The sequence below is a fragment of the Eschrichtius robustus genome, chromosome 2, assembly GCF_028021215.1.
Source record: "Eschrichtius robustus isolate mEscRob2 chromosome 2, mEscRob2.pri, whole genome shotgun sequence".
In the NCBI taxonomy this organism is placed as follows: domain Eukaryota; kingdom Metazoa; phylum Chordata; class Mammalia; order Artiodactyla; family Eschrichtiidae; genus Eschrichtius; species Eschrichtius robustus.
Genome location: NC_090825.1, coordinates 9664376 through 9682917, shown reverse-complemented (window position 1 = coordinate 9682917; position 18542 = coordinate 9664376). Strand labels below are relative to the sequence as shown.

Sequence of the window (18542 nt, the reverse complement as noted above, 5' to 3'; positions counted from 1 at the left end):
CTGTTTGTTCCCCCTCGTTTCGCTCTAGCTGGCCAGCTCACAAACCTGACAGTGTTGTGGTGTTCTGTGATAAACACTGGGGCCATCTGTATCCAGGCCATGGCCTGGGAGCCTTACGGCTTTGTGGTATCAGTTGCCTGGATAACTGGTCAGCCTCCACGTCCAACAAAATTAGCTTAGGAATATGAATTTCCCCTACCTCAAACTAAAAAGAAATTACTAATAGCAATTTGGGTCTGATTCATTTTCTTCCAGGGTTTTGAAAATAGCAAGTGGTCTTTATGCTTTTTACTGGCAAGAACAGTAGTAGTTGTCAGGTGAGGCAGCCTGTGTGGGGTTTTTTAAGCCCTAGGAAAACCTAGGGTTTGAAAAGCAAGTCATCTTTCTTTGGAAATCACAAACTGCCTCTTTTCCTTCCCCAGTTTAGTGTGGAAAGAAAAAAAAAAAAGGTAGACAATTTAAATTCTGCAAAGCCTGTAACATATATGCGTGATAATATTCATTGGCCTCCAACATTGACAAGTGGGATTCTGTAAGATGACTTATTGAACTTTCAGTTCTGTGAGTTATTCTCTCTCAGGCCTCTATTCTTTTGCATGTGATCATGTTAGCTTCCTTTGTTTTGTTTTGTTTTTAACATCTTTATTGGAGTATAATTGCTTTACAATGTTGCATTAGTTTCTGCTGTATAACAAAGTAAATCAGCTATACGTATACATATATCCCCATATCCCCTCCCTCTTACATCTCCCTCCCAGCCTTCCTATACCACCCCTCTAGGTGGTCGCAAAGCACCAAGCTGATCTCCCTGTGCTATGCGGCTGCTTCCCACTAGCTATCTATTTTACATTTGGTAGTGTATATATGTCCATGCCACTCTCTCACTTCGTCCCAGCTTACCCTTCCCCCTCCCCATGTCCTCAAGTCCATTCTCTACGTCTGTGTCTTTATTCCTGTCCTGCCCCTAGGTTCATCAGAACAATTTTTTTTTTTTAGATTCCGTATATATGTGTTAGCATACAGTATTTGTTTTTCTCTATCTGACTTACTTCACTCTGTATGACAGACTCCAGGTCCATCCACCTCACTACAAATAACTCAGTTTCGTTTCTTTTTATGGCTAAATAATATTCCATTGTATATATGTGCCACCTCTTCTTTATCCATTCATCTGTTGATGGACATTTAGGTTGCTTCCATGTCCTGGCTATTGTAAATAGAGCTGCAATGAACATTGCGGTACATGACTCTTTTTGAATTATGGTTTTCTCAGCCCAGTAGTGGGACTGCTGGGTCATATGGTAGTTCTACTTTTAGTTTTTTAAGGAACCTCCATACTGTTCTCCATACTGGCTGTATCAATTTACATTCCTACCAACAGTGCAAGAGGGTTCCCTTTTCTCCACACCCTCTCCAGCATTTACTGTTTGTAGATTTTTTGATGATGGCCATTCTGACCAGTGTGAGGTGATATCTCATTATAGTTTTGATTTGCATTTCTGTAATGATTAGTGATGTTGAGCATCCTTTTATGTGTTTCTTGGCAATCTGTATATCTTCTTTGGAGAAATGTCTATTTAGGTCTTCTGCACATTTTTGGATTGGGTGATTTGTTTTTTTTGATATTGAGCTGCATGAGGTGCTTGTATATGTTGGAGATTAATCCTTTGTCAGTTGCTTCATTTGCAAATATTTTCTCCCATTCTGAGGGTTGTCTTTTCGTCTTGTTTAAGGTTTCCTTTGCTGTGCAAAAGCTTTTAAATTTCATTAGGTCCCATTTGTTTATTTTTATTTCCATTTCTCTAGGAGGTAGGTCGAAAAAGATCTTGCTCTGATTTATGTCATAGAGTGTTCTGCCTATGTTTTCCTCTAAGTGTTTTATAGTGTCTGCCCTCAAAACTCCATTTTGAGTTTATTTTTGTGTTTGGTGTTAGGAAGTGTTCTAATTTCTTTCTTTTCCATGTAGCTGTCCAGTTTTCCCAGCACCACTTATTGAAGAGGCTGTCTTTTCTCCATTGTATACTCTTGCTTCCTTTATCAAAGATAAGGTGACCATATGTGCATGGGTTTATCTCTGGGCTTTCTATCCTGTTCCATTGATCTGTATTTCTGTTTTTGTGCTAGTACCATACTGTCTTGATTACTGTAGCTTTGTAGTATAGTCTGAAGTCTGGGAGCCTGATTCCTCCAGCTCCGTTTTTCTTTCTCAAGATTGCTTTGGATATTTGGGGTCTTTTGTGTTTCCATACAAATTGTGAAATTTTTTGTTCTAGTTCTGTGAAAAATGCCAGTGGTAGTTTGATAGGGATTGCATTGAATCTGTAGACTGCTTTGGGTGGTATAGTCATTTTCACAATGTTAATTCTTCCAATCCAAGAACATGGTATATCTCTCCATCTGTTTGTATCATTTTTAATTTCTTTCATCAGTGGCTTATAGTTTTCTGCATACAGGTCGTCTGTCTCCATAGGTAGGTTTATTCCTGGGTATTTCCATCTTTTTGTTGCAGTGGTAAATGGGAGTGTTTCCTTAATTTCTCTTTCAGATTTTTCATCATTAGTGTATAGGAATGCAAAAGATTTCTGTGCATTAAGTTTGTATCCTGCTATTCTACCAAATTCATTGATTAGCTCTAGTAGTTTTCTGGTAGCATCTTTAGGATTCTCTATGTATAGTATCATGTCATCTGCAAACAGTGACAGTTTTACTTCTTTTCTGATTTGGATTCCTTTTATATCTTTTTCTTCTCTGATTGCTATGGCTAAAACTTCCAAAACTGTGTTGCATAATAGTGGTGAGAGTGGGCAACCTTGTCTTGTTCCTGATCTTAGAGGTAATGGTTTCAGTTTTTCACCACTGAGAACGATACTGGCTGTGGGTTTGTCATATATGGCCTTTATTATGTTGAGGTAGGTTCCCTCTATGCCTACTTCCTGGAGAGTTTTTATCATAAGTGGGTGTTGAATTTTGTCGAAATTTTTTCTGCATCTATTGAGATGATCATGTTTTTTTCTCCTTCAATTTGTTAATTTGGTGTACCACATTGATTGATTTGCATATATTGAAGAATCCTTGCATTCCTGGGGTAAACCCCACTTGATCATGGTGTATGATCCTTTTAATGTGCTGTTGGATTCTGTTTGCTAGTATTTTGTTGAGGATTTTTGCATCTATGTTCATCACTGCTATTGGCCTGTAGTTTTCTTTCTTTGTGACATCATTGGTTTTGGTATCAGGGTGATGGTGGCCTTGTAGAATGAGTTTGGGAGTGTTCCTCCCTCTGCTGTATTTTGGAAGAGTTTGAGAAGGATAGGTTTTAGCTCTTCTCTAAATGTTTGATAGAATTCACCTGTGAATCCATCTGGTCCTAGGCTTTTGTTTATTAGAAGATTTTTAATCGCAGTTTCAATTTTGGTGCTTCTGATTGGTCTGTTTATATTTTCTATTTCTTCCTGGTTCAGTCTTGGAAGGTTGTGCTTTTCTAAGAATTTGTCCATTTCTTCCAGGTTGTCCATTTTATTGGCATATAGTTGCTTGTGGTAATCTCTCATGATCCTTTGTATTTCTGCAGTGTCAGTTGTTACTTCTCCTTTCCATTTCTAATTCCGCTGGTTTGAGTCTTCTCGTTTTTTCTTGATGAGTCTGGCTAATGGTTTATCAATTTTGTTTATCTTCTCAAAGAACCAGCTTTTAGTTTTATTGATCTTTGCTATTGATCTTCATTTCTCTTTCATTTATTTCTGATCTGATCTTTATGATTTCTTTCCTTCTGCTAACTTTGGGTTTTTTTGTTCTTCTTTCTCTGATTGCTTTGGGTGTAAGGTTAGGTTGTTTATTTGAGATTTTTCTTGTTTATTGAGGTAGGATTGTATTGCTATAAACTTCCCTCTTAGAACTGCTTTTGCTGCATCCCATAGGTTTTGGGTCATCGTGTTTTCATTGTCATTTGTTTCTAGGTAATTTTTGATTTCCTCTTTGATTTCTTCAGTGCTCTCTTGGTTATTTAATAGCGTATTGTTTAGCCTCCATGTGTTTGTATTTTTTACAGTTTTTTTCCTGTAATTGATGTCTAGTCTCATAGCATTGTGGTCGGAAAAGATACTTGATACGACTTCAATTTTCTTAAATTTACCAAGGCTTGACTTGTGACCCAAGATATGATCTATCCTGGAGAATGTTCCATGAGCATTTGAGAATAAAGTGTATTCTGTTGTTTTTGGATGGAATGTCCTATAAATATCAAATAAGTCCATCTTGTTTAATGTGTCATTTAAAACTTGTGTTTCCTTATTTATTTTCATTTTGGATATCTGTCCATTGGTGAAAGTGGGGTGTTAAAATCCCCTACTATGATTGTGTCGATTTCCCCTTTTATGGCTGTTAGCATTTGCCTTATATATTGAGGTGCTCCTATGTTGGGTGCATAAGTATTTACAATTGTTATATCTTCTTCTTGGATTGATCCCTTGAGCATTATGTAGTGTCCTTCTTTGTCTCTTGTAATAGTCTTTATTTTAAAGTCTATTTTGTCTGATATGAGAATTGCTACTCCAGCTTTCTTTTGATTTCCATTTGCATGGAATATCTTATTCCATCCCCTCACTTTCAGTCTGTATGTGTCCCTAGGTCTGAAGTGGGTCTATTGTAGACAGCATATATACAGGTCTTCTTTTTGTATCCATTCAGCCAGTCTGTGTCTTTTGGTTGGAGCATTTAATCCCATTTACCTTTAAGGTAATTATTGATATGTATGTTCCTATTACCATTTTCTTAATTGTTCTGGGTTTGTTTTCATAGGTCTTTTCCTTCTCTTGTGTTTCCTTCCTAGAGAAGTTCCTTTAGCATTTGTTGTAAAGTTGGTTTGGTGGTGCTGAATTCTCTTAACTTTTGTTTGTCTGTAAAGGTTTTAATTTCTCCATCGAATCTGAATGAGACCCTTGCTGCATAGAGTAATCTTGGTTTTAGGTTTTTCTGTTTCATCACTTTAAATATATCCTGCCACTCCCTTCTAGCTTGCAATGTTTCTGCTGAAAGGTCAGCTGTTAACCTCATGGGATTTCCCTTGTATGTTATTTGTTGCTTTTCCCTTGCTGCTTTTGATATTTTTTCTTTGTATTTAATTTTTGATAGTTTGATTATTATGTGACTTGCTGTGTTTCTCCCTGGATTTATCCTGTATGGGACTCTCTGTATTTCCTGGATTTGTTTGACTATTTCCTTTCCCATGTTAGGGAAGTTTTCAACTATAATCTCTTCAAATATTTTCTCAGACCCTTTCTTTTCTCTTCTGGGTCCCCTATAATTCGAATATTGGTGCTTTTAATGTTGTCCCATAGGTCTCTGAGACTGTCCTCCATTCTTTTCATTCTTTTTTCTTTATTCTGCACCCTGGCAGTTATTCCGACCATTTTATCTTCCAGCTCATTTAACTGTTCTTCCGCCTTAGTTATTCTGCTATTGATTCCTTCTAGAGTATTTTTGATTTCAGTAATTGTGTTGTTCACCACTGTTTGTTTGCTCCTTAGTTCTTCTAGATCCTTGTTAAATGTTAGTTGTATTTTCTCCATTCTGTTTCCGAGATTTTCGATCATCCTTACTATCATTACTCTGAATTCTTTTTCAGGTAGGTTGCCTATTTCATCTTCATTTATTTGGTCTTGTAGGTTTTTTCCTTGCTCCTTCGTCTGTAACATATTTTTTTGTCGTTTCAATTTTTTTTTGTTTTTTTGATGGGTGGTGCTCTGTTCCTGTCTTACTGGTTGTTTGGCCTGAGACATCCAGCACTGGAGTTCGCAGGCTGTTGGATAGAGCCAGCTTTTGGTGCTGAGATGAGGAACTCTGGGAGGCCTCACTCCAATTAATATTCCCTGGGGTCTGAGGTTCTCTGTTAGTCCAGCGGTTTGGACTTGGAGCTCCCACCACAGGAGCTCCGGCCCGACCTCTGGCCTGGGAACCAAGATCCCGCAAGATTCGTGGCACAGTTAAAAAAAAAAAAGAAAGAAAAAAATGAGGAATGCAGTATCAAGGAATAAAAAACAAAATAAAATTAGAAAGATAAAAAATATAGTAGGAAAAATAAAAGTGTAATTGAAACAGCTGGTCTCTGGGTGTTCCTCCTGTTCCCTTAGGTGTCCGTGGTACCCCACCTGTGCCTGGTAGGTGCCCTAGTTGTGCGGAGACACGAATTCCACGTCCTCCTAGTATGCCATCTTGACTCTGCCCTCCGCCTACTTTGTTTTTAATCGCTCCTGTGTTCCCAGCACTGTTTTATGGGTTTTACATACATTACACACTTAACTTTTACAAGATCCTGCTCAATGTTATGTAATAACCTAAGTGGGAAAAGAATTTGAAAAAGAATAGATACATGTATATGTATAACTGAATCGCTTTGCTGTACACCTGAAACTAACAAAACATTGTTAATCAACTATACTCCAATATAAAATTAAAAAGTTTAAAAAAATTAAATTAAATTAAAAAATACAAGATCCCTATGGGGAAATTTCTAGTAATAGCCCCATTTTACAAATAGGGAGACTGAGACTCGGAGTAAGTGACGTGCTCAAGTTCCCATGGACCTGAGTGCAGTAGTGCCTGAACACACCTCTTCCTGAATGGTCCTTCCTGCTCTGTGTGCTTACCGTTACATCCCCCATGGGAATGCCAAAACATGGGGCGCTGTCCCCGTGTCTCTCTGTCTGCAAGCCCAGAGTCATGGTGAGCACTCACCTAGGGTTTGTGGTGACGTTGTTTTACAGTTTCTCCAGGACTGGGTGTGACCGAGAGCCTAGGCACGGTCACACCATTCCTGGGTATTTCCTTAATGTCCCCTGTTCCCTTTTCTTCCCCATGTCTGTCCCCATTTTGACCCTCCCACAGTGCCTGCAGTGTACACTAAGGGATGAAATAGATTAGAATAAGCGAGAATCTATAAACCATAGAAACCATTTTAACAATGTATAATAAAATAGGACACAGTTGCATACTTACTCAACATGTGCTGGGTCCTGATCACTTGATACATAAATCACTTGATATTCACTAATTTCTTTAAGCCTCAAAATGTCTCCATTTAGGCCCAGAGAGTTTAAGTAACTTGCCAGACGTGTCCTATATAGGACAGAGCTGGAGGGAGTCTGGCCTTTGAGCCCACACACCTGGACACCATGCACACAGCCTCCTAGTTTGGGAGCTTTGTGGTCCTATGACTACCCACTGTATCCCTGTAAACATTATTATAAGAGCTGTAAAATTACATGTTGATGAAAATAGTTAAAGCAGGTAGAAGATGTGTGACTTAAGAAAGAAATAAACGTTCTCATTGCATAGTGGAGATATAACCTTCATTTGGAAATATATCACAGATACTTACAGAGACTACAAGGCAATAGACTGAAAGGAAGTCAGTTCTGCAGGAAGTTCTGGGGAAGCACAGTTACTCACCAACCAAACTAATAAGGGTTGGATACAGAGCACTAAAGTTCAAGGGCAACAGCAGCCTAAACAAAGCTCCAGGGGTACCACTTCTCACTATTTTTTCTAAATATGTTTTATTTCCACGGTATTCGAGACTTGACCATGGTCATTTGATTTTGCACCAATGCCTATTTTTGTGATATGGCTGCATGCAAAAGCCATATACCAAAAAAGACTTTATGTCATAATACAGTTTCAGGTCATATGGACATCATAAATATAAGGCCCTTTGTTCCTGTGACCTGAGAATCGAACATCAGTTTGGAAACAATTTACTTCACAGTAGTTTCTCTGGCTTATGTTTTAGGTACATTGCTTAACTTGAAAGCCAACTAACCAAAAACTCATAGTTTCTTTCCTTTATTTCATTTTGAACGATATTGTGAGCAGTAGTATGCCACACGATACAGTGCAGAGATTGATGCCTTGGACATCAGAAAGTTGAAAAAGAAAATGAGAAAATGTATTCGAGCAGGTTCATAACAGACAGAGTAGCTGTAGTAATGGTTTGCTTTGTGCCTTTTCCTGATGTTAAGAAAACTCTCTGAACTTTCTTATTTATTTATTTATTTATTTATTTATTTATTTATTTATTAGAAATGGCCCAGAGGTGGATAAGGAGACTATCATGCTAAAAATGATGAGGGTGAAAGTCACTTCTCGAGACCCTCAAAGTTTATTCTTTGGTTTAAACTAATTTTTCCCCCCACCTCTTGCCCTCAGAACTTGAAAGTTATTGTTTTCTTACTTGAAATGTTCAAGCTATGTCAAACTTGAACCACAGTAAAAGTGATGCTGTCATTTTTCTCATGTGCAAAACAGAGGAAAAAAGTAATTATATTCAAAACCATTATTTTTCCTCTATTATTTATACTTATAAATTTCAGAATTGTTTTGCATCATTTGAGTTTCAACTATGAGTGACTCCAACAATGATGAGAATATGATGTAGAATTGAATCACAAGGTTTTACAAAAGCATTTAACTAAACGTGTTTCTAAATGTAAGATTCGTGATTTCCCTATTTCAAGCATCAGAGACATTCTTAAAGTAGTGTTAACATTTTCCCTCATCTTTCATAACATAAAAACATAGAGATAAAAGTGAAATTCCCTTTTTGCCCCTCCTTAGACTTATTTCTCTCTGTTCTCCCCCAGAAGCCACCACCATCATGAATTTGGGTGTATCTTTTTAATCCATGTTTGTTTGATCTCTATGTCACACACATATATGTGTGTGTGTGTGTGTGTGTGTGTGTGTGTTTGTATATATACACAATATTATTTAGTTAGTGTTTTAAATATTTTCATAGTTGGAGTCCTGCAGTACATGTCCTATGTGCAATTTACATTTTCCACTCTTATTTTGCTTTTGAGCCTGACCCATGTTGATACATTGTGTATCTGGCTAATTTGTTTTACTTGCCAAATAGTGTTTATTCCATATTATGTCATATATGATATGGAATCATATTATTATATTTATCTATTTTCCTATTGCTGATCACTTAGGTTATTTCTCTTGTTTTGCTACTGCCAACATAGGGGCATGAACTGTCTTGTACAAGTCTCCTGGGCACAGGTGCACAGGTTTTTCTCGAGGCTCTACCTAGAAGCAGAATTGCTGGATGATTGGGCATTTGCTCATAAAACAATATCAGGTATTGACTGATAGCTCACCCAAGTGTTTCACTAATTTACTCTCCCACATACAACGTATGAGAGTTCATATTTCCTCATCTCCTCTTCAACACTTAGTACAGTCAGACTTTCTAATTGTTCTACAGCCTATGGAGTATAAAGAGGTATCTTTCTATTTCTATTCTTTCAATTCCTAATAGGGTTGAGTATCTTTTAATGTGTTTGGTGACCATACATTCCTGATTTTTCTGCTCTGCAGCCGCTTTACGTATATTTGTTGACCTCTCTTCTATCTGATCATTTAATCTCTATTTCATTGATTTGTAGGAGTTATTTATTTGTTCTGGAAACTAACCCTTTGTAAGCTGTATGCATTGCAAATATCTTCTCTCAGGATGTGGCTCATTTTTTCAACTTGGTTTCTGGTGTTTATGTTTATGTTTTCATTTTTAATTGCATAGGAGTTCAATTTTTGAGCCAAGTGTGTGAATAGAATATTAGTTCAGAATGTGGCCTCTAGAACCAGATGACCAGGGTCACAATCCTGGCTTCATTATTTGCTGGCTGTGGGATCTCCAGCAACTTCCTTAAGCACTTTTTACCTTAGTTTCATTATCAATAAAATGGGAAAATATCACCTCTCTCAAAAGTTTTGTCATGAAGATTAACTATAAATCAGTTAGAATATGTGAGAGCTATCTATGCATTAGCTACTAGGATTTTTGCTTGTGATATATTGTTTTAAAAATTCGTTCCTGGGTACCACAGTGGCTTTGGGACAAGTGCCTGCGTGTGGCCACATCTGCAGGAAAAGAGTGTTTCCTGTCTGTGCCCTGACATCTGAGGAGAGGCGCTGCCGACTTTTTTTTTTTTAACATCTTTATCGGAGTGTAATTGCCCCACAGTGCTGTGCTGGTCTCCGCTGCACGACGAAGTGAATCAGCCACATGTATACATGTGTCCCCATATCCCCTCCCTCTTGCGTCTCCCTCCCACCCTCCCTATCCCACCCCTCTAGGTGGTCACAAAGCACCGAGCTGATCTCCCTGTGCTACGCGGCTGCTTCCCACTAGCTAGCTATTTTACATTCGGTAGTGTATATATGTCCATGCCACTCTCTCACTTCGTCCCACACTGACAACTTTTATCCAGGATATTTTTTTCTTAAATAGCAGCACGCAATCTTCCTTTTCTGGAGGCTCCCACGTGGTTTACTCTCTATTTTCTCAGGTTTTAATTCTAGAAGGAAGAATGTTTCCACCTGCTAATATAACCATGATTCCACTGAACTGGAAGTGAAAGCCGCCACTCAAGAACTTCAGATTCCTCATGCCTCTGGCGCAGCAGGCAAAGGAGGGAATTATGGTGTTAGCTGGCATAATTGATCCTGATTACCAAGTGGAAATTGGTCTACTATTCCAAAATGGAGGAGGGTTACCTGGCATATGAACACTTCTGCTACTTGAAATAAGTCACAAATTGAGTGGCAGGATTCTACTTCCCATTTTTAAAAAAAAACTGAAAAGAGGATGTCTTCTCTTTCCTTCTCCCTGGCTGTGGGGATGTTTTAAGTTTAGTCAGCTGGATGCCTCCACCTGGGACTTGAAGCTTGACCTGGTGACGCAAAGAACCTGAAACAGTTGGAGACTTTTAGGGTGGTAGCAGCAGAACCAAGTGGTTTCCCATTCATACTGCTCCCGGAGCCTGACCTCGGCTGTGCTTTCAGCTGCCTGACCTCTTCACTCTTGCACATTTTTCATGGTTGGTGTTTCAGCTTTCTTGTCAGTTTTGTGAGGTCCCAGAAATCCTTCCAATAAATTTCTTTTTTGCTTAAAAAAAAAAAATTTCTTTCCTAGCACTACCAGGCTTATGTGTATATTATGTGTATGTTTAAAAGGTAAATGTTACTTATGCTAGTTTTTGTTACAAATATATATATTTTTTTCATAATAACTGAGTTCTGAAACTTATACAAAGTTATGTTTAAATATAGACTAAATTACATCTACATTTTTATTAATTTTAATTCTTTAGGAACTATTTCTATTTAAAGAAACAGAATTTCAGTAGTGAAAGCAAACTTTATTTCCTGAAATTGAACATGAGTGGAAGTTACAGCAACCTCAGAAATGACTTTATGTTATATTAAATTGAATGATATAATTGGGAGAAAGCCACGAGTAATTCCTAAACACCTGAAATAAGAGTGTGTGATCCCCGTACGGGCCACCAAAAAAAAGAAAAAAAAAAAAAAAAAAAAAGAGTGTGTGAGACATAGGCATAATTTGTGTTTATTGAATGAATAAAGAGTTTGCTTTTTATAAAAGCATCCACCTTAGAGCAGTCTTTAAGAAAAAGAATCAAGTGCACAAAATATGCAGTTGTATAGAATCCCCTAACAGAGAGAGTAAAGTGTGCACTTAGAGGAAATAAAATCTAAACCCAGTTTCTCTTGGGACTTCTATTTTCTGTGATCAGTCATACTTCTAATGCATTTTAACTGTGCTGAAGGAATCAGGAAACCATTTAAGTGATTACTGCTCCTTGTCTACTCAAAAGGAGGGTGCCCGTGCTTTGAGAGCATAGTTTCATATTCAGTGTCGGTGGTATTTTTTCAATTTTAATAAAAAATATTCCTTCTTGTTTCTGTTGCACGTAAAATCGAAACACTTTTGAAAGAGACGAACAAAAAGTAAATATTATTTAACAGTGTGATGTGTAGCTCTGTATATAAAATCACCCATTATGGTGGATGAGTGGATAAATCTCAAAGGATGCGTGAAAGTGGTGGCACCACCTTGTTTGTGCTAGGGTGACCCGAGACATTGTCTTCCAGCTCTAAACTGTGGAAATGAAAGATGGAGAAGTAGAAAATGCCTTATGAACTCAAATAATGGTACATTTCTGTATTAGTCAGTGTGACATTTATTCTACCAAAACAAACAACCCTCCAACTTCAGAGTTTCAGTAAAACAGTGGTTTATTTCTCACTGGCGTTGTGTCTTCTCTGGGTTGGCGGAAATCTTCCCTTCGCACGGTTACTCAGAGACCCACCTCAACTCAGGGCTTGACAAGTGAGAGCATGGAGATCGCGTCCCTGCCCTTCTGTGCTTGGGGCAGGAGGTGGCACATGCCCCCATCTACATGCAAGGGGGCAGGGAAGTGTGCTCTTCAGTGTGCCTGGAAGGAGAAGAGAACGGGGCTTTGATGAGACATGGGAGAAGCTTCCAGTGACTTGGGCATTCGTATTGTTTCAAGTGGGAAGTAACAAGTGTGTTTCCCTCCGTGCCTTTTTTCTTGTTTTCATTGAATGGAGGATTCTTTAAATTCTGTGGTGCTTTACAATTTTCAAAAGTTTCAGGCACATGATTTTATATAATTCCATAATAACCCTTTTTTCCCTCTACCCCTTTCTTACCCCTCCCTTCTTCCCTCTCCCCACTGGTAACCACTAGTTTGTCCTCTACACCTGTGAGTCTGCTTTTTTCCTGTTTTATTCTCTAGCTTGTTGGGTTGTTTTTTTTTTAATTCCACCTATAAGTGATATTATACAGTATTTGTCTTTCTCTGTCTGACTTATTTCATTTAGCATAATGCCCTCTAAGTCCATCCATGTTGCTGCAAATGGCAAAATTTCCTTCTTTTGTATTGCTGAGTAGTATTCCATTATATATCACATCTTCTTTATCCATTCATCTGTTGATGGACACCTCAGTTGCTTCCATAGCTTGGCAATTGTAAACAGTGCTGCTATGAACATTGGAGTGCACTATCTTTTCAAAATAGTAGGGTGTTTTTTGGATATATACCCAGGAGTGGAATTGCTGGGTCATATGTAGTTCTGTTTTTAGTTTTTTGAGAAACCTCCATACTGTTTTCCACAGTGACTGCAGCAATTTACATTCCCACCAACAGTGTACAAGGGTTCCCTTTATTCCACATCCTTGCCAACATCTGTTATTAGTGTTCTTTTTGATGAAAGCCATTCTGACAGGTGTGAGGTGATATCTCACTGTGGTTTTGATTTGCATTTCCCTGATGACTAGCAATATTGAGCATCTTTTCATGTGCCTGGTGGCCATCTGCATTTCCTCTTTGAAAAAAATGTCTATTCAGTTCTTCTGCCCTTTTTTTAATTGGGTTGTTTATTTTTTTGATATCGAGTAGTATGAGCTATTTGTATATTTTGGAATTAAGCCCTTTTTGGTCATATCATTTGCAAATACCTTCTCCCATTCAGTAGGTTGTGTTGTCATTTTGTCGATGGTTTCCTTTGCTGTGGAAAAGCTTTTAAGTTTAATGAGGTCCCATTAGTTTATTTTTACTTTTTTTCCCTTTGCTTTAGGATATGGATCCAATAAAAAAATATTGCTGAGATTTATGTCAAAGAGTGTTCTGCCTACGTTTTTCTCTATGAGTTTTATAGTATCTGGTCTTAATCCAGTTTGAGTTTATCTTTGTATATGACGACAGAGAACATTCTAATTTCATTCTTTTACATGTAGCTGTCCAGTTTTTGCAGCACCACTTACTGAAGAGGCTATCTTCTCTCCATTGTATATTCTTGCCTCCTTTGTCATAGATTAATTGACCATAAGTGTGTGGGTTTATTTCTGGACTCTTTATTCTATTCCATTGATCAATGTGTCTGTTTTTGTGCCAGTACCATACTCTTTTGACTAGAGCTTTGTAGTATAGTCTGAAGACAGGGAGAGTGATTACTCCAGCTCTGTTCTATGACTTTTGGGGTTGGACAGATTAGTTTAAATCCCTGCTGAGTTCCTTATGATGTGTGTGGTCAAGTTATTTAACATCAATAAGCCAGTTATTCCCCATCTACCAAAAGATGTTAGTGATTGTTGTGAATTAGCAGAGCCTTGGTACACAGTAAGTACTCAGCAAAGGACTGAACTGGTAAAAGGAATGTAGTAACATAGAGATAGTAGTAGATCTTGAAGGATATAGCATGAGAACATTTTTATTGTTCTTGAAGGATATAGCATGAGAACATTTTTATTGTATCAGAAAAATAACTGTATGGGCTTCCTTGGGCTGCCATAACAAATTACTACAACTGAGTGGCTTAAAATAAAAGACATTTATTATCTCACAGTTTGGGAGTCCAGAAGTTCAAAATCAAGTTCTGTTGACAGGGCTATGTCCCCTAGGAAGGCTAAAGGGGAGGAGTTTTTCTTAACTCTTACAGGTTCTGCTGGCTCCAGATATTCCTTGGCTTATAGATGCATAAATCCAGTCTCTGCCTCTGCCTCTGACCTTCTCCTCTGCATCTTTCTCCTCTAAGGATCTTTTTTAAGGACACTTGTCATTGGATTTAGGATGATCTTATCTGAAGATCTTTAACTTAATTACATCTGTAAAAACCCTTTTCCAATAAGTAACCATTCACAATTTCTAGGGATTTGGTGTGGACATATCTTTTGTGGGGGAAGGGCACCATTCAACTCACTACAATTATGAAAGCATTTTCCACCCCTATATTAAATGCCACTTACTAAGTGAACATGCTTTGTAATTTTTAAAATATTAATTATAGGATTACATTTCTGTTTTTAAGTGTTAAACTTCGCAGTTAGACGTTACTACTCTATCATGCTACATCTTTTTGAAGCAAGAAGTGGCACTGGACTGAATTTGTAATGTTATCATTTCATGTATCAATTGTCTATAGCTCTCATCATTGCAAAACCATTTTCCACTTTGCTAAAATGGATTGGCTGAGGAGAAAGATAGCCTAAAAAAGTCATATGTCTCTTAAGGGACTACTCTTATATTCATGTATATCAATCATGGCTATTCTGAATGCTGATTTATACCAGAATTTCCTTTTCCCCCAGCAAATGTATTCAGAAGCCATCTCTAAGGTACAGATTAAAGTTCTAAAACCTACTTGCTGTTGTGAAACTGATGAGCTATTCATAGAAGCTGCTTGATCAGAGTAAAAGATCTAGTGAAATAAGGGTAGAAAGTCATTCTCAAAATGATACCTGTGAGTAATTGGCATCTAGATTTCTCACAAATTATTGACATATTAAAAAACGGTATGCTGGAACTATTTGCATATATAATGAAAGAGCTGTTCATATTTAGAAATTTTAAATTTATTTATATATTTTAATAAATCATTCAGAATAAATTTATGTGCCTACATCGTTACAATCTGCACAGTATCTTTGGCATATCATTTAGATGAGCAACCCTTTCTACCTGGGTCATTTTATAAGATGTACTTATAAAGTGAGAATTTGGGAACTGTATATTCAATTGGTGTAAAGTGTTATAACTTTTATATTACTTAATTTAAAATATAATAAACAGCTGAAAAGAACTCCTTATATGATATGTCTAGAAGAAGGTATAGATTTATTTTATCTCTTTATAATGAAAATGGAGAAAGTTATTTCTTTATTAGAATACCTTACAAAGTCTACATGAAACTATTCAGATTTGTATTTTAAAATGACTAAAGTTGAATGGAACTGCATGTATGTAGAAATTATTGTAAGGAATAAGTATGATATGTTGGGATTTGTAAAAAATGAGCTGTTCTTCTGAAAATTACTGAATGATGTCCATTTATAACATGCTAATACCTGTGATTCAGAAGAGGTATACATCAAATATATTAAAGTTAAGATCGTGTCAAAATGGGATCCCTTTTCTCAGTCAGAAATTAAAGGGAGTTCCATGGAGCCACCATTACTACCCTCATGTGCCTTTGTGTCTTATAGTCTAGAGTTCTTTTGTTTCTAACCGATTCATTATACCTATGTATTCTCTCTTTTATAGTTCAGCAGAAGAGCAGTTTCACTGGCAATCACAAGGTAAAGTACAGCTTCTTTTTTTTATTGAAGTATAGTTGATTTACAGTTTTGTGTTAGTTCCTGGTGTACAGCAAAGTGATTCAGATATACATATATATATATATATATATATATATATATATATATATATGTATTCTTTTTCATATTCCTTTCCATTATGGTTTATTACAAGATATTTGATATATTTCCCTGTGCTATACAGTAGGTCCTTGTTGTTTATCTGTTTTACATAAAGTAGTTTGTATCTGCTAATTCCAAACTCCTAATTCACCCATCCCCTACCCCCTTTCCCCTTTGGTAACCATGACTTTGTTTTCTATGTCTGTGAGTCTGTTTTCTGTTTTGCAAATAAATTCATTTGTATCATATTTTAGGTTCCACACACAAGTGATATCATATGGTATTTGCCTTTCTCTCTTTGACTTACTTCACTTAGTATGATCATCTCTAGGTCCATCCATGTTGCTGCAAATGGCATTATTTCACTCTTTTTTATGGCTGAGTAATATTCCATTGGATATATATACACACCACATCTTCTTTATCCATTCTTCTGTTGATGGACATTTAGATTGAAAGTACAGCTTCTTGATGAACATTTATACTTACTGCTACATATATCTCTATTGATTAACTTTCTTGTGAACTTTAGGAAGAGACTTATGAAAATGAATATGACAACACATGACACTAAAATTAGATGAAGTTGTTCTGATAGCTCAAGATTTCGTGGGAGTTAAGTTCTCCCAGTTCCCTAGGAACTTTATGTTCTTCATGGATACATAGACTTGGCTGGCCTTGGTTTTTAATGGTGGTTGACCAAGGGTTACAATGTGATATCTAATGAGAATTTCAAAAATAATATCTTTGGTTAGGATATTTTTGATTATTAAATGATAGTCTTAAGCTTTAATATTGACATTACCATGTATTTGTTCATGTCTTTAAAATATTATATTTCAGATGGTCAAAAAGATATCGAAGATGAGCTCACAACAGGTCTTGAATTGGTGGACTCCTGTATTAGATCACTGCAGGAATCAGGAATACTTGACCCACAAGACTATTCAACAAGTGAAAGTAAGTCAAATGACAGTTAAGCTTGAAGACAATTAAAATATAAGAGCATTATGTCATTAATATTATAATATTATTCTAATTAATATCATGAGTCATGTCTAATAGGACTTCAAGATGTGTTTATACTTGTTTTATCCATTTCACTCCTCTCTCACCTACTTCCTTCCGACGTTACTCCACACTAATTCACATTTGATTAGAAACTCTCTTAAGTCAGTAATTATCATCTAGATTTCTCACCAATTATTGACATATTGGTGATTCTCACCAATTGTCTGATATTCTTTTTGGCATCTAGAGTAGCACACTGTACGAACTCATCATTTAGTTGTTTAATCAACACAGTGTCTGCTTTAAAGTTAACTATCAATGCTTTACTCATACAGATTATTGTTGGTAGAGATGTTAAATGGTAGAGCAATTATATAACAAAATAGAAAAAAATGATGTAATATATGCAGTACTATTTAGTACCATGCTATAGTACTATGCAATAACTCCTTCTATTTCTATGTTTAGCTATCTTGCATAGCTATATTAATCTCAATAGAATATTTAAAGATTTCTTTCTTTTACTTAATTATATATTTTTCAACCAGAGTAGCTGAGGCTTTGAAATTAAAGTTCTATGAATTGAAATGAGCCTCATTTTAATAAATTATAAAATTCTCTTGACCTATTTTAATAAAATCCCACAAAAAGCTAAAAATTAAATCATTAAAATGTACATTACCCTGATAATTTCTACATGAGAAATCAGTGGAGCATTTTATTCCTTAATTTAAAAAAATGAAATTTCCTTGAATACCCATCAAGGTTTGCTATATAAAAGAAAGATAATAAGAGTAAGATAGCATAGTGATCTCAAAACCATTTAATTTATATATTAGTTCATTTCTCTATGGTCTTTATAATACCACGACTCTTAGGGTAACATCATCATGAATATCCAGATTTATTTTAACCATATGCATCCCCTTAATAAAACTCCTAAAGTAAGATGCATGATTTGTATTATACTTGTTCTCTGCGTTTTATATTTTAAAATGTAAGATTGTTACCTCTTTTTTCTCAAAGTCTATAAATATATTTCTTTTGTAGGGGTAGTTGTAGTTAGAACTATATTTAATTAATATTTGAGGCACATGTACTCATTTTATTATAGAGTAAGGAAAGCAGAGATAAAATAATGTGTCTGGGGAGGATGATATTGGCTATCTTATTTTTTATAGAATAACAGAGAAATATATTTTATTATGATTTTAGGAGGGGGATAACCTTTTATTCATAGAAAGTACAGAAAAAAGAAGGAAGAAAAGAGTAACTTATGAAGCAAATTAAAATAGAAGTGATAAATCAAGTATATCAATCTAGCACTATATGTAAGGACTGAATTCTCTGAAAAGAATGAAAATTCAAATTTGCAGTAAACGAAAATAAAATAGTGATGTTATGTTTAATATACACACTTATATTAATGAAATAAATGTTGAAATTAAAG

General features: G+C 36.2%; 1 protein-coding gene across 3 annotated transcripts in view; it reads left to right on the top strand.

Moving 5' to 3' along the window:
• CTNND2 (catenin delta 2) overlaps nt 1-18542 on the top strand; it is a 779068-nt gene that overhangs the window by 327725 nt on the left and 432801 nt on the right. For 2 of the 3 annotated variants that reach the window (XM_068531937.1, XM_068531926.1), the window contains exons 1-2: nt 15907-15961; nt 16925-17041. In XM_068531937.1, the coding sequence (XP_068388038.1) occupies nt 15907-15961; nt 16925-17041 (172 nt within the window). Of the gene's footprint in view, nt 1-15906; nt 15962-16924; nt 17042-18542 lie in introns of those variants that run through there. The other variant, XM_068531918.1, reaches the window with a different exon arrangement.